General features: G+C 47.0%; 2 protein-coding genes across 4 annotated transcripts in view; both read left to right on the forward strand.

Annotated features, from left to right (window-relative positions):
- The window catches only part of SYMPK (symplekin), a 28,082-nt gene extending 27,502 nt beyond the window's left edge, over positions 1-580 (forward strand). For 2 of the 3 annotated variants that reach the window (XM_036745288.1, XM_036745287.1), the window contains exon 27: positions 359-575. In XM_036745288.1, the coding sequence (XP_036601183.1) occupies positions 359-496 (138 nt within the window). In that variant the 3' untranslated portion in view covers positions 497-575. Of the gene's footprint in view, positions 1-358 lie in introns of all 3 variants that reach the window. The other variant, XM_036745289.1, reaches the window with a different exon arrangement.
- Positions 581-1,140: 560 nt separating this feature from the next.
- The window catches only part of RSPH6A (radial spoke head 6 homolog A), a 38,444-nt gene continuing 22,974 nt past the window's right edge, over positions 1,141-16,610 (forward strand). The window contains exons 1-4 of the mRNA XM_036747477.1: positions 1,141-1,975; positions 5,979-6,210; positions 13,220-13,984; positions 14,870-15,011. Of these exons, the coding sequence (XP_036603372.1) occupies positions 1,221-1,975; positions 5,979-6,210; positions 13,220-13,984; positions 14,870-15,011 (1,894 nt within the window). The 5' untranslated portion in view covers positions 1,141-1,220. The remainder of the gene's footprint in view (positions 1,976-5,978; positions 6,211-13,219; positions 13,985-14,869; positions 15,012-16,610) is intronic.

Below are 16,610 nucleotides of genomic sequence, written 5' to 3' on the forward strand. Positions count from 1 at the left end.
GCAAGTCAGTAATTCCTCTGCAGCCCTTTCCTGGGTACCACTGACAAGCTCAGGAAACCTCCAGGAAGCTTTCAGGGAAGGAGGTGTGGGAGCCCTGAAGGATGGAGGAAAAAGAAGCTCAGAGGAGGATCTGAGGGGCTGAGGGGGGCCCAGGGCTTCCTGGTGGAGATGGGCCTTGGGGCGTGGGGGAGTCAGAGGCCAGGAGCCCTAGGCCACCTGGTTCAGGGGACTCTGCTTAGCAGGAATGGGGCTGGGATTAGACCGAGGTTGGCTAGGCTGAAGAGGGGGCGGGGTGGCACCGGCAGGCCTTCCCTCCCCCGCCTTTCCTCTAACTTCTCCACCCCCCCTCCCCCATCAGGAGGAGCCAGCAGGGGTCCCTTCCAAAGAGGACCGGAGCCCACAACCTCCAGGCCCTGCCCGGGAGGAGGCTGCCCCAGTGCCCAGCCCAGAGGAGGAAGGGGGGGAGGAGGCTTCGGAGACCAAGATGGACAGCTGACGGACCATGGGGGAGGGGGCGGGACACGGGGTGGGGAGAGTAGGGTTCTTTCCTTTGCAATAAAGAGGCCTGTCTGGCCCGGGCTGTCTCAGCGTGTTGCTTTCCAAAACCCTGGGGGCCGGCCGCTCTCCGCCCTCCTGACCCTCACAGTGCTGCCGCTTTTGGGGTTCTGTTGGCATGGGGGGGGCGCTGACCTAGCAGGGCTGTCCAGCGATAGACCGAGCTGCCCAGTAGGCTTTCTGATCCCCGGAGATCCTACGACATCCGTGCCTGCCGCGATAGAATGTAGGCTTCTGGAAGGCGGGTTTCCCCATTACCGGCACACAGTAGACGCTTAATAAGTGCGTGTCGGGCTGGATTGGCTGCAGGGGTGGGGGGTCGGTAGGTGTGGCGCTGCCAGGGCGATCCTGCGCAGGTCGGTGCTCCCCTCATCCCGTGGGCGCTTCTTGCCTGCGGGTCACCCTTCAGCTTTTCCACAATGGCCGGGTTGCCCGGGCTGCCCCCCAGGACGGCCCCGCTCCGTTGCCCCGATGTCCGAGCCCGAGCTCCAGAGCCGGTGCGCGCAGAGGTCCGTGCGCCTGCGTGGCCCTAGCATCGCCAGGCCGCGGTACCCCGGGTCCCGCGCCCACAGCTAGGTAACAGTTACCCTTGGAGACGGGACGCTCCCGGCTCCAGGCATCTGTTCTCTGTCTCCACCATTGGGAAAAGTTGACCAGGGCTTACCATGGAAGAAAAACAGCCGCAGGAAGAGGAAAAGAGCCAGTCCCGCAGGCAGAGCCAGGAGAAGCGGGAGGCTCAGGAGAGGCAGGAGGCAGAGGAGAAGCGGGAGCCGCCGGAGAGGCGGCGTACTCTGTCCCAGACCCCATCAGCGACGGGGACAGCTGATATTTCAGCTCGCGGGTCCCGAATCAGCCTGGGGGTGCCATTGCCCCAACTGAGCCCGCGGGGGTCACTGCCCCAACTGAGCTCGCGGGGGTCACTGCCCCAACTGAGCCCGCGGGCCTCATTGTCCCAATTGAGCCCGAGGGCCTCATTGGCTCCGTTGAGCCCAGGAGAGCCAGGGTCCCTAGGCAGTCTGGGGGCCCCAGGTGAAGATGAAGCAGAGGGTGAGGTGTTGGAAATCGCCTCGCAGGGAGAGTCCCGGCACCTGGTGGGTATGGCTCAGAGTCACGTCAGCATGCCTGAGACCTATGGCCACATAGATGGATCTCAGTTTGGGCTCTTCCAGCCATTGGACCTGCGCGGCAGCAACGCGTTTCAGCCCGAGCCCGTGCTGTCTTCCAGCAGCTTCCTGGAAGGGGAGGAGGAGGGGTCCCATGGCCCCTATGCCATCGACGACCCGCGGTTCAGAGGTTCTCACATGGAGCTTGGGTTCGGGCCCTTGGACTACGAGCTGCCTGAGCCTGAGCCCCGGGAATTGATGATACAGAATGCCAAGGCCTATCTGCTGAAGACCAGCGTCAAGTGTGACCTCAGCCTGTGAGATGTGGGCAGCCCCAGGCCCACCCAGGGAAGGCCTGTGAAGCCTTAAACCACCACCCTCCCCTTCCCGTTGGACAAAGTCAAGAACAGACCCAAGAGAGGGATGGGATTTGTCCAAGGTCACAATTTATGGGTCCATTGGTCAAGACTCAGGCTTGAAGAATCTCAGGGGCAGTGGGTCTGAGACAAGTTGGTCCTGGGGTCAAAGGATGCCCTCTCGTAATTCTAGCTGCATAACTGTGGGAAATCACCCTCTCCCACGAGACAGTTCCTGCATCTGTAAAAGGATTCTTGTTAGGACCTGTCCTGAAAGCTTAAGCAGGAGGATATGATCACCATGCCCACGACTTGAGGCTGAAATGGTTTTTAGAGACCACTTTGTTAGAATACAAGCCCCTCTTGTTTTGCAGAGAGAGAAACTGAGGCCCATCACCTGCCCCTTCACTCACCCACACCAAGCTCAGGCCCTCATCTCATCACCCATAAGTGTCCAAAATACGTAACTGAAATTCCCTTTTCTGACCGTGACTTGGCACCTTGTTCATCACTGTCATGAACCTCCTCCTCCCATCACCACCTGTGACCCTGCCTCTCCCTCCACCCCCAAGCCTCCACACCAACTCTGGTCCCCCTTTTCTCCCCTCCCAGTATTGCTCCTCTGTCTGTCTTCTCCCTGTGCACCATTTGCCTTGTCCTGTGGCCACACCAGCCTTGGGTCACCCTCCCCATCCACTTTTCCCATGCCTGTTCCCTTGCTGTAGAAAGCCACCGTCAACAGATGCCATGCACCTTCAATCAGGCCTTCCCGGGTGCCCAGCAATCCTTTTGTTCTCTTTTTTAACTTTCCATCCCACTCCCCAGGCTGGCTGTCCCATAGCCCCTTCCCACAGGTTTCCCACACCACCCATTCTCTCTCTTCTGCCTTAGCAGAAGACCTGACGGAGAAAATACAGGCTGTCCATGGTGAACTTTGTTTTCTCCCCTATCCTGCACTTTCATATTTCTTGATATCACCCTCCCGGCTCATTCTTTCCTTCTTTGCTTGTTTCTGATGAAGAGGTGATCTTTCTTGCTAAGGATGACCTTTATACTAGATCTCAATCCCTCCCATATGCCCTGGCAGCCCACTCCCTCTCCCCCCAGTCTTCAATTTGTCCCTATTTACTGGTCCCTTCTCTGCTGCCTATGAACATAGCCAGATTTAAAAAACCAAATCAAACCTTTTCCCAATATATAATCCTATATTCTCCCTTGCACAGTCCAATCCCCTGAAAAAAAAATCTGCCTCTATTTTCTCTTCCCATTCCCTTTGCAATCTGGCTTCCAATTTCACCATTTACATGGGACTTCTCTCTCTGAGGTTACTGGATCTCTTCAATGCTTCTTTGAATGACTACTGATCACCCTCTCTGCTCCCAGATACTCTTCTGCTCACTGGCTTTTTACAACACTGTCTCTTGGGTCTTCTCCTCCCTCCACCACCCTCCTGTCTCTATTGCGGAGGTACCTGAAGGACCTGTCCTACACCCTTGTTGTACATCACTTGGAGACCTCATCAGTTATCATCTTTATCCAGATGATTCCCAGGTGGCTCTATCCTGCCCTAACCTCTCTGCTGAGGGAGCTAGCCTATCCCTAACTGCCCCTTGGACATCTTAAGCCAGATGTCTGCTAGGCATCTCCTACGCAAAGACTTCCGATATGAAATCCCCTCCAGCTTCTCATTCCCATTTTCCCCATTTTGTTGGGGGCACTGTCATCTTCCTGGGCACCACAATTCCCAACCTCAGTGTCACACTGGGCTCTGCACTCTTCCCTTGCTCCCCAAAGCCAGACAATCAGCAAGTTTTAGTGAGCCTACTCCCTCAGTGATTCTCTCATCCATCCTCTCTTTCTACTCATGTGGCCACTCCTCCACTCCAGTCTCTTCTTAGCCTCTTGCCTAGACTCTCATAACAATCTCCTGTTGGACTCTCAGCTTCTGGCCTTTCTCTTCCCCAATCTACGCTCCATGAAGCTTCCAAAATACATCCTACGACCCAAGAGTGACCACGGCACTCCCCTGCTCAAGCAATGTCCATGGCTTCCTATCACTCCTGGAGTCAAATACATTTGGCATCTCAAGCCCTTTATGATGTGGCTCTTGTCCAGCTTTCCAGTCATACGTAATGTAATTTCTCTTTGCTCACTCACACTGAATTCAATTTGACAACCCTCTACTTTTTGAGGTGGCAGGTGTAAAAAGGACACATTCCCACGCTGGCCTACTTGTTAACCCCCAAACACTCCAGATCTTTGCATAGTCTATCTGCCATGCTGCTTCCCCCTGCCCCTCAGAATTCCAGGCTTCCCTTTGGACTGTCTAAAGGTGTCCTCAAACTGCCCCCAAAATTATCCTGTGGGTCTGTTCACATGTCTCATCCCCTCCCTCTGCCCCCAGGAGAACATAAACTCTCTGAGGACAGGCATTGGGTTTTTGTTCTGTCAGCACCAGGCAGAATGCCTTGTACACAGAAAGGGCTTAATAAATGCTTCTTGGATTGGAATAGATTAGAAAGAAACTGGCCAGGTGACCCCGGGCTCCTGCCTTCCAGCATATGAATCTTCCTACCATTCCCTGGGAGTGCTGTTCTCTCTGACCTTTGAAACACTTTCCTGTTCATCACAGTTTATATGAAGTAAAAAGACATAGGTTTGGATCCTGGCTTTGTTGCTGAGACTTGTGTGGCCTGGGGAAGCCACCTCCCCTCCCCTGGCTTTCGTTTCCCCATCTGTGGCATGATGGGGTTGTGCTCTAAGGCCTTTTATGTCCTCACCACAGCCCTAGGAGGGAGGCATAAGGAAGGAAGGGCTGTCATTAACCCACCTATCTGGGGGGAAATTGAGGTCCACAAGGTGGAAGGGGCTCAGCAAGTTGGGAAAGAGATTGGGCAGCATTCAAACCTGTCAGCCTTTCTCTTTCCACTGTTCTGGGAAGCCCCTGATCTGGTCAGGAAAGCAGAGCTCTGTCCTCTCTTGTCCCTCCTTTCTCTCTCCAACTCTCTTCTCTCTCTGACTTTCTTCTCTCTCTCTCTCTCTCTCTCTCTTTCTCTTTCTCTCTCTCTTCTCTCTCTCTTTTCTGTCTCTTCTCTCTCTCTCTTTCTCTCTCTGCTCTGTCTCTCTCTCTTTCATGTGTGTGTCTCCGTGTCTGTCTCTATTTCTTGAACAGGGAAAGCCTTTCTAGAGAGATCAGGTGAGGGGTAACTGAGCCCTAAAGCATAGGGAAGAAACTCAGATGCTATGAAGCCTTAACATGCACTGAAGGGAGTAAGGGGGCAGGGTGGTGTGGGAAGGCATTCTAGGCATCCAGAATGGCCAGGGCAAAGGCTTGGAGGTGAGAAAGAGTCTAGCCTAGAAAAGATTGGCAATAGCAGTTTTAAGATTTACAATATGCATGAGATGGACCTCAAATGAAGTCTGTGCTCAAACCTTGGCCCTGCTCTTACCTTCCTTCGGAACCTGGAGCAAATCCAAATTGGGGTAGGACTCCTCTCAGTATGCCTTGGCACTGGAGTCAAGGAGCCTGGGTTCGAATCTTTTTGCTGCTTCCACTGTGTGGCCTTGGGCATGTCCTTTACCTCCTCTGGACCTTAATTTAAAGGGTTGGACCAGAGCTGATCTCTGGGATCCTTTCATCACTAGTCTAAGATTCCCAGGTGCTGGCCTGATGGAGTAGAAGGGTCACGTAGGGACGTGGGGGGAAGAGGTCAGGGCTGGGCTGTGGAGGCTTCAAATGGCAGGCTAAGGGGTCTAGACTGGATCCCCTAGGCCATGGAGAGCCAGAAAGGGTCATGATGAATGTCCTCCCCTCGTCTGCCTCACTTGTTCTCCCAGGGGGCAGACAGCCCAACCTCTAAAGTCCCTTTGCCTCCTGCCCACAGCCCCTGCCTCCCTTCCCTAGGCTTGCTTTGGCAGGGAGGGGGAGCCTAGCCATCTGCTCTCAGAACCTCTGTACTTGCAGGTACGAGCACCTGGTGAACTTGCTGACCAAGATCCTGAATGAGCGGCCAGAGGACCCCCTGGCCATCTTGGAGTCCATGAACCGGACAGTCCAGCAGGAGTGGTTCCACAAGAAGCTGGATACCCTGAGGGACGACCCAGAGATGCAGCCCACCTATGATATGGCCGAGAAGCAAAAGATGCTGTTCCTCCGTGGGGCAGGAGAGGGCGAGCAGGAGATGGAAGAGGAGGTGGTAAGTCCACTGCCCCATCCCCGGCCCCTGCTGCGGCTCCTGCTGTCCAGAGCATTGGCATCCCCTGGGGGACAGGGCAAAGGGACACAAAGGCCACATTGGAGACATGGCAGCTGAGACACACACACATGCACACACACACAAATACAATATAACTACACAATACGTATACGCATGATGTATTATGCATTGCACAATAATGCACTTACAAATGCTATATACATGTGCCCGCACATAAATGGTACACACAAATACATACGTTGTGTGTACATGTGCATACATGGGCATTGCCAGTACACTGCACTACTGGCATGCATGTGTGGATTATATGCACACGTGTACATGCATACAAACGTGGAGTACACAGTCTTAGGGCTCATCTCAAACTCAAAGACCATCTAGCGCAACCCTTTCATGTTACACATGTGGAAACTGAGGCCCAAGGAGGTTCTGTGATTTGTCCAAGGTCATACCAGTGGTGACCAAAGCGAGATTTAAAGCCAGGTCCTCTGATGCCAAGTCCAGGGTCCTTTCCATCCTCCAAATACCTTAAGTGAGACAATAATTGTAAGGCATTTAACTCAGTGCCTGGCATTATAGAAATTCCACCCATTTGCCTTGCGCAAGTCATTGTCCCTTCTCTAACCCCTGTCTCCTAAGCTGTAGAATGAAGGGGGTGACCTAAAATAGGTTGGGGCTTTCATCGTCACTGTTTGAAAGTTTTCCCAGCTCTGACATTCCAAGGTTCCTTTCAGTCTTGACATTCCATGTTTAAATTCTAAAATCAAGGAGAGACCATGCAGGGAGAGTAGAAAAGACTTTTTTTCCTTTCTGAACCACTTTGTTTTTTAAAGTGATATTTATTTTTCCCCCAATTAAAAACAATTTTTAACATTCATTTTTTAAAATTTTGAGTTCCAAATTTTCTCCCTCCTGCCCTCTCCCCTCCCTAAGATGGTAAGAAATTGGATATAGGTTATACATGTGCAGTCATGCAAAACATATTTCTGTATTAGTTATGTTGCAAAAGAAGACACAAACCAAAAGAAAAAGTGAAAAAAGTATGTTTCGACTGGCATTCAGACTCCATCAATTCTTTCTCTGGAGGTAGATAACATTTTTTATCATGAGTCCTTTGGAATTGTCTTGTACCATTGTATTGCTGAGAACAGCCACGTTATTCACAGTTAATCTTTTTACAGTATTTCTGTTACTGTGTTTTTCTGGTTCTGCTCACTTTACTTTGTATCGGTTCATGTACGACTTTCTGGGTGATCTTGAAATCAGCCTGCTTGTAGTTTCTTATAGTACAACAGTATTCCATTACATTCATATACCACAATTTGTTCAGCCATTCCCCAATTGATGGGCTTCCCCTCAATTTCCAATTCTTTGCCACCACAAAAAGGGCTGCTGAAAATATTTTTTGTACATGTAGGTCCTTTCACTCCCTTTAAAAAAAATCTCTTTAGGATATAGACCTAGTAGTGGTATTTCTGGATCAAAGGGTATGCACAGTTTTTATAGTCCTTTGGGCCTAGTTCCAAATTGCTCTCCAGAATGGTTGCATCAGTTCACAACTCCACAAACATTACATCCAAGTGTCCCAATTTTCCACATCCCCTTCAATATTTATCATTTTCCCTTTCTGTTTTATTAGCCAATCTGATAGGGGTGGTATAGTACCTCAGAGTTGTTTTAATTTGCATTTCTCTAACCAATCATGATTTAGAACATTTTTTCATTTGAGTATAGATAGCTTTGATTTCTTTGTCTGAAGACTGTTCATATCCTTTGACCATCTATCAATTGGAGAATGACTTGTATTCACATAAATTGGACCCAGTTCTCTATATATTTGAGAAATGAGGCCTTTATCAAAGATACTTGCTGTAAAGATTGTTTCCTAGCTTTATGCTTTCCTTCTAATCTTGGTTGCATTGGTTTTGTTTGTACAAAGGCTTTTCAATATAACATAATCCAAATTACCCAATTTACATTTAATAATGCTCTCTGTCTCTTGTTCTGTGATAAATTCTTCCTTTCTCCATAGATCAGACAGGTATACTATTTCATGCTCTCGTAATTTATTTATGGTATCATCCTTTATGTCTAAATCATGTACCCATTTTGACCTTATCTTGTTATATAGTGTGAGATGTTGGATTATATCTAATTTCTGCCATACTGTTTTCCAGTTTTCCCAATAGTTTTTGTCAAATAGTAAGCTCTTATCCCAAAATCTTGGATCTTCGGGTTTATCCAACATTTGATTGCTAAAGTCATTTACTACTGTGTCTTGTGTACCTAATCTATTCCACTGACCCACCACTCTATTTCTCAGTCAATGCTAGATTGTTTTGATGATTACTACTTTATAACATAATTTGAGATCTGGTATAACTAGACCATCTTCCTTCACATTTTTTTTTCATTAATTCCCTTGGTATTCTTGACCTTTTGTTCTTACAGATGAATTTTGTTATTATTTCTTCTAGCCCTATAAAAATAATTTTGGGTAGTTTGGTATGGCACCGAATAAGTAAATTAATCTAGGTAAAATTGTCATTTTTATCTTATTGGCTTGGCCTACCCATGAGCAGTTGATATTTTTTCAATTGTTTAGATCTGACTTTATTTGTGTGAAAAGTGTTTTGTAATTATGTCCATATAGTTCCTGGGTTTGTCTTGGCAGGTAGATTCCTAAGTATTTTATATTGTATGCAACTATTTTAAATGGAGTTTTTCTTCCTATGTTTTGCTGCTGGACTTTGTTGGTAGCATATAGAAATGTTGGTGATTTATGTGTTTATTTTATATCCTGCAGCTTTGCTAAAGTTAATTATTTCAACTAGTTTTTTGTTGTTGTTGATTCTCTAGGATTCTCTAAGTATATACCATCATATCATCTGCAAAGAGTGATAGTTTTGTTTCTTTGTTGCCTATTCTAATTCCTTCCATTTCTTCTTCTCATTGCTATATAACTAACATTTCTAGTACAATATTGAATAATAGTGGTGATCATGAACATCCTTGCTTCACCCCTGATCTTACTGGGAAAACTTCTAGCTTATCCGCACCACATATAATGCTTACTCATGGCTTTAGATGGATACTACTTATCATTTTAAGGAAAACTCCATTTATCACTATGCTTTCTAATTGTTTTTAATAGGAATGGGTGTTGTATTGTGTTAAAAGCTTTTTCTGCATCTACTGTGATAATCATAAGATTTCTATTGGTTTTGTTATTGCTATGGTCAATTATACTGATAGTTTTCCTAATATTGCATTAGCCCTGCATTCCTGATATAAATCCTATTTGGTCACAGTGTATGATTCTTTTGATATATTGCTATAATCTCCCTGCTAGTATTGTATTTAAAATTTTTGCATCAATATTCATTAGGGAAACTGGTCTATAGTTTTCTTTCTGTTTTGACTCTTCCTGGTTTAGGTATCAGCACCATATTTGTGTCATAAAAAGAATTTGGTAGGACTCCTTCTTTGCCTATTTTTCCAAATAGTCTATATAGTATTGGAATTAATTGTGTTCTTTAAATGTTTGGTAGAATTCACCTGTGAATCCATCTGGTCCTGGGAATTTTTCCTTAGGGAATTCATTGATGGCTTTTTCAATTTCCTTTTCTAAGATAGGGTTTTTTAAGTACTCTATTTCCTCTTCAACTAATTTGAGCAATTTATATTGTTATAAATATTCATCCATTTCACTTAAATTATCAAATTTATTGGCATATAATCAGGCAAAATAGCTCCTAATAATTGTTTTAAATTCCTCTTTATTGGTGGTGAATTTATCCTTTTCATTTCTGATGCTGGTAATTTGTTTTTTTTCTTTTAAAAAAAATTCAGATTAACCAATGGTTTATCTATTTTATTGATTTTTTAAAAATAAAACCAGCTCCTGGTTTTATTTATTAGTTTAATGGTTTTCTTACTTTCAATTTTATTCATCTCCTTTGATTTTCAGGATTTCCAATTTGGTGTTTAATTAGGGATTTTTAATTTATTATTTTCTAGGTTTTTTTTTAGTTGCCTGCCCAATTAATTTATCTGCTCCGTCTCTATTTTATTGATGTAAGCATCTAGAGATATGTTTTCCCCTACATACCTCTTTGGCTGCATCCCATAAATTTTGTTATATTGTCTCTTTGTCATTCTCTCTTTTTTAAAATAATATTTTTTTCTCCCAGTTACATGTAAAGACAATTTTTAAGTTTTTTTTTTTAATTTTGAGTTCCAAATTTTATCCCTCCCTTTCTCTCCTCCCCCCTCCCTGAGATGATAATCAATTTAATATAGGTTATACATGTGCACCAGTGTTTTGCTTTTGACCACCACCTCCCTCAGTCTGCCCTCCCTTCCATCAGCCTCCCCCTTTTCTTGTCCCCTTTCCCTCCTACTTCCATATATGGTAAGATAGATCTCTATACCCAACTGAGTGTGTATATTATTCCCTCTTTGAGCTAATTAAGAGTTAGTTACAAGTGTCATCTTCCTACATAGGAATGTAAACAGTTTAACCTTACTGAATCTCTTATAATTTCTCTTTCCTGTTTACCTTTTTTTATTTCTCTTGAGTCTTGGATTTGAAAATCATTTTTTTTTTGGTTCAGCTCCAGCTTTTTTCATCAGGAATGCTCAAAAGTCCTCTATTTCATTGAATATCTATTTTTTCCCTTGGAAGATTATACTCATTTTTTTCTGAGTAGGTGATTCCTGGTTGTAATCCTGGCTCCTTTGCCTTCTGAAACATCATATTGCAAGCCCTCTAGTCCTTTAATGCAGAAGCTGCTAAATCCTATGTAATCCTGACTGTGGCTCTATGATATTTGAATTGTTTCTTTCTGGCTGCTTGCAGTATTTTCTCCTTGCCTTGGGAGTTCTGGGATTTGGCTATGATATTCCTGAGACTTTTCATTTTGGGATCTCTTTCAGGTAATTAGTGGAATCTTTCCATTTCTATTTTACCCTCTGGTTCTAGGATATCAGGGATGTTTTCCTTGATAATTTCTTCAAAGATGATGTCTAGGCTCTTTTTTTGCTCATGGCTTTCAAATAATCCAGGAATTCTTAAATTAGCTCTTTTGGATCTATTTTCCAGGTCACTTGTTTTTCCAATGAGACAGTTCACATCTTCTTTTTTTATTCTTTTTTGTTTTATTGTATCTTGATATTTCATGGAGTCATTAACTTCCATGTTCCCAATTCTAATTTTTATGGAATTATTTTTGTCAGCAGCTTCTGTACCTCCTCTATTTATTTGGCCAGTTCTACTTTTTAAGGAGTTGTTTTCTTCAGTGAATTTTTGTACAACTTTTTCCATTTTTATGCTTCCTTTACCAAACTGTTGACTCTTTTTTCATGATTCTCTTGTATCACTTTCATTTCTTCTGCAAATTTTTCTTCTACCTCACTTATTTGATTTTTAAAAATCTTTTTTGAGCTCTTCCAAGAGTTCTTTTTGGGCCTGTGACCAATTCAGTTGTTTGTTTGTTTGTTTTTTGAGCCTTCATAGGTAGGCATGTTCCTTTTCTGAGTTTGTGTTTTGACCTTCCCTCTCACATAGTGACTTTCTATGGTCAGGTTCTTTTTTTTTTTTTTGCTCATTTTTTCAGCCTATTTTGTGATTTTTAAAGTTAGGCTAATTCCTGGGTTGGAGGGGGGCATTGTCCCAAGCTTCTTGCACTAGGGGTGTGGGCCTGGCCACTGGCCATGTCTTTGTGCCACTGGGGGCCATGCTGGGCAGCAGGTGGGCACCACACTTCTTCCCAGGTCCTCTAGAGGTGTGGCTGGCCAGTGCCTCCTTTAGAACAAGGAGCTCCCACTCATGTTATTTTCTTTTATGTGCTGTTGTCTTTGGAGAAATTCTTCTACTTTGCTCCCTCCCTGGCCTTCACTTCATGCTTCTCAACATTCCCAGAAATAATCTCTTTTATTTCTTGTGGTTCAGAAATGTTATGTCACATTCATTCACAACAACCTTCCCATCGTCTAAGGCACCTTAAGGTTCTAAATTCTTTGCTTCACCCTATCTGCCTCACCCTCCTTCCTTCACCATCAAGGGCTTTGCCTTACCAGTGAGAATTCCCTCCCTGGTACAATCCTTCTGTAGGAAAGATTCTCCTTCAGGTACAAGTCTGGTTCCCTGACATCTGAACAACTTTCCAGTGCTGAGAAGTTGTGAATATAGGATTCCAGCTGGGATACTCTCTATTCCATATTCTAAGGGCCCTCCCAGCCCTGACATTCCCTGTTCTAAGGTCCCTCCCAACCCTGACATTCCCTGTTCTCAGGCCCCTCCCAGCTCTGACATTCCCTGTTCTAAGGGCCCTCCCAGCCCTGACATTCCCTGTTCTCAGGCCCCTCCCAGCTCTGACATTCCCTGTTCTCTGGCCCCTCCCAGCTCTGACATTCCCTGTTCTAAGGGCCCTCCCAGCTCTGACATTCCCTGTTCTAAGGGCCCTCCTAGCCCTGACATTCCCCTGATGGTCCATGTTCTAAGGTTTCCCTCCAGCTCCCACACTCTGTAGTCCCTTCCACATTATGGGTCTTAAGGCCCCAGCCTGCACATTGTCTGATTCCTGTGTGTGTGCTTCCCTAGTCTGCTCCTCCTCTGTCCAATGAATCCGCTTTAGATAATGTCTAAAAGTGCCTTCCAATGAATCCACAAGCATTTATTTATGAAGTGCCTACTCTGTGCCAAGCACCGGGGAGCTAGATCAGTCAAGGCAGGAGCAAACCCGGGCACCCTCCCCAGTGTGGGACAGCAGAGCTGAAGCCGGGTCTACTCGGCTTTGACCCTAGCCACCTAGCTGTGTGTCCTTGGTCCATCCATCTTTTCCTCTGTAAACAGGTGACAAGGGGGCAGGACTGGACCAGCTGGTCTCTGGGCCTATCCCCCACCCCACCTTTGCCGTTCTGTGACTAGGAGCGGAGCTGAGTCGCCTGCCCTGCCCGCCCCCCTAATTCCCTTCCCTTCTCGCAGACGGAGATCCCGGTGCCCAACATCATCGAGTCCTCCTTCTACTTCGAGCAGGCGGGCGTGGGGCTGAACTCGGACGAGACCTTCCGCATCTTCCTGTCCCTCAAGCAGCTGGTGGAGCAGCAGCCCATCCAGACGTGTCGCTTCTGGGGCAAGATCCTGGGCCTCGAGCGCAACTACCTGGTGGCCGAGGTGGAGTTCCGCGAGGGCGAGGAGGAGGAGGAAGAGGAGGAGGCCGAGGAGCTGGTGGAGGGGGCGGTCGAGGGGGTGGAGGGCCGCGGCGAGGAGGAGGGCGAGGAAGATGAGAAAGAGGTGGACGAGCCTCCCAAGCCCACGTGGAAGCCGCCTCCCCCGATCCCCCGCGAGGACAGCCGCACCGGGGCCAACAAGTACCTATACTTCGTGTGCAATGAGCCGGGACGCCCCTGGACCAAGTTGCCCCACGTCACGCCCGTGCAGATCGTCAACGCGCGCAAGATCAAGAAATTCTTCACGGGCCACCTGGAAACGCCCATCGTCAGCTACCCGCCCTTCCCCGGCACCGAGGCCAACTACCTGCGGGCTCAGATCGCGCGTATCTCGGCGGGCACCCAGATCAGCCCGCTCGGCTTCTACCAATTCGGGGAGGAGGAGGGCGACGAGGAGGAAGAGGGCGGCGCTGGGCGCGACAACTACGAGGAGAACCCGGACTTCGAGGGGATCCCCGTGGGAGAGCTCGTGGACTCGCTGGCCAACTGGGTGCACCACACCCAGCACATCCTTCCGCAGGTAGGACGGGGGTAGGGGGTGGGGGGCGGAGGAAGAGCCGAAGATTGCGCGCGGGGCGGGAGGGAGTGAGGCGGTGGAACCTGGGAGACCCCCCAACGGCCCATCACTCGAGTGACTGGCCCGCACTGGATAACGGAGGGAAAGCGCTTTTCAGCTTTAAGGAGCCTCGGAAATAGAGCCCTTTTATTACTAGCTCTTATTCTCCAAGGTCACACAGGGAGAAATAGTTGGTGGTGGTGGTGGTAGTAGTTAGTGGTAGTGGTAGTAGTAGTAACAATCCTAGTGGTAACTGGAGTAATAGCAGTAGTTGTAGTGGTGATTGTAGTAGCAGTGATAGCATTTCCACAAGGCTTTAGGCTTTGCAAAGTACTTTACATGGATCGCCTTTGCTTTGCACAGTAATCTCAGGAGGTAGGTGCTAATATTATCACATTTTACAGATGGGGAAATAGGCAGAGAGTGGTTAAGTGACTTGCCCAGGCTCATACAGCATCTGAGGGAGAATTAGATCTCAGGTCACCCTGACTACAAGGCCAACACTCGATATCACTGTGACACCTGGCAAGGAGGTAGCAGATGTAGTATTTGAATTCAGAATCTCCCGCTCCCAATCCAGTTGCTTCTTCGCAATACCAGGGAGAACTCTTGTGCCCATTTTCAGTGTGTGGGATCAGGGGCTCATAGATTTAGAGCTAGAAAGGTGGCGCCGGAAGGGAGGTGGTGGGGCAGGGGAGGTCTTCGACCCATGAGTAACATGATCCCTGATCCTCTGGACCTTCCTCCCCAAAGACTCCTGGGGTGTACAGAACCCCAGTGCTCTTGTGCCCCTGACCTCCCAGGAGACTAAGGGCTTTGGGGCCCTGACCCAATTCTGGGGCTCCCCAGGGTCGCTGCACCTGGGTGAATCCCAGCCAGAAGTCTGAGGAGGAAGAGGAGCTGGGGGAGGAAGAGGAGAAGGCAGATGAACCAGAGGAGGTGGAACAGGAAATTGGACCCCCCCTCCTGACCCCACTGTCTGAAGATGCAGGTACTGACCAAGGTCCCCCCCACCAGCCTCCTAGCCTCCCTCCTTCTCCCTCCCTCCTATCTTCCTCTCTATCTCTTTATCCTCCACCCTCTGCCCCAGCCCAGGGGGGTTCTCTTCCTCCTCTGAGCCCCTGGAATCCTCTAGTACTGTCCCATTTCCTCCAGGAAGCATTCCCTGCTACCTCTAGCCAGCAAGGTCTTCAGCACGGTCTGGGAACATAAGTACCTTCTCTGGGTAGGAAGGAGGGAAGAATGGGGGAGGGAGGACAATTCTTTCTCCCCAACCAAAGGTCAGGAGGTTCCCCCTGAAACAAGAGGATGTCTTATTTTCCGGGTGTCTCAATTCAGTAAGTATTTATCCAGCCCATGTGTTGGTGATAGAAGTACAAAGATATGAGTCTCTGCTCTCAAAAAACTCCAGTCTAATAGGAGCAAGATAAATAAATGTCACAAAGAAATGTCAGAAAATACTTGCCATCCTCCCCTCCCCCAGCCCACTTTTACAAGGACATTCAGCACTTGGGGACAGGGATGGGGTCGGGGAGGGATAGTTCCCTGGGAACAATATCTGCTTGCGCCACCAGGTGGTGCACTAGGCTCTCAAGACAAGCTTACTCCCACCTACCTACAGATTCTACAGAGTATTAGTGATCTAGTAATAGGTAACATTTCTATAGCTCTTTAAGTTTTGCAAAATGCTTCACAAATATTATCTCATTTTGTCCTCAAAACAAGCCTGGGCAGGAGGTACTATTATGGTCCCTACTTTACAAATGAGGAGACTGAGGCAAAGAGAGGTTAACATTGTCCAGAGTCGCACAGCTAGGAAGTGTCTGAGGTCAGCTTTTTACTCAGGTCTGACCTTTGAGCTCCCATGCACACACAGTACAGGTTCAAGCAGTTAGGTCATCCCTGCTGCCTTCCCAGATTCCTGTTTCACCTTGGATTATGAATTAATTCTCTTAAAAATCATAGTTTATCAGTGGGGCTCAGCACTCCCATTCCCTCCCACTTATTCCCTAAGCTCATCTTCCCCATTCAGCATGAGACCAGTAAGGTGAATTCACTGGATTGGCACACTAGATTAAATGGAATTTTAAATTTAAATTTAAAATGGAAAATTAAATAAATAAGATAGCAGTGTTGGCTTTAAACTCCTAAGTAGTGACCTCACTGCCCTTACTGAGATCTGAATTTTCAACTCTCACAAGCTTCTTTCCTGATTTTTCCTGTTTTTCTTTTTAATTTTATTTTATTAATTTAATTTATTTTAATTTTATTCTTTTTCCCAAGTAATAAGCATTTATCTTCTCTTCCTGCCAATCTTAACCCTTTCTGTACAAGGTGGGGGAAAAAAGGAAAGAAAAACCTTGTAACAAATATAGATAGCCAAGCAAAGCAGATTCCCTCATTGGCTATTTCCAAGAATATGTCTCTCATGGTGCAGCCTAAATCCATTTCCTCTCTGTCAGGAAGTGAGTACCACACGTCATCTTCAGTGATTTGGAATCTTTTTCTCATAGCATTAACCAGAGTTCTGGAGTCTTTCAAAGTTGTTTTCTCTATAATGCCATCGTTATTTTATAAATTCTTCTCTTGG

The sequence above is a fragment of the Trichosurus vulpecula genome, chromosome 2 (assembly GCF_011100635.1).
Source record: "Trichosurus vulpecula isolate mTriVul1 chromosome 2, mTriVul1.pri, whole genome shotgun sequence".
Taxonomy (NCBI): Eukaryota; Metazoa; Chordata; class Mammalia; order Diprotodontia; family Phalangeridae; genus Trichosurus; species Trichosurus vulpecula.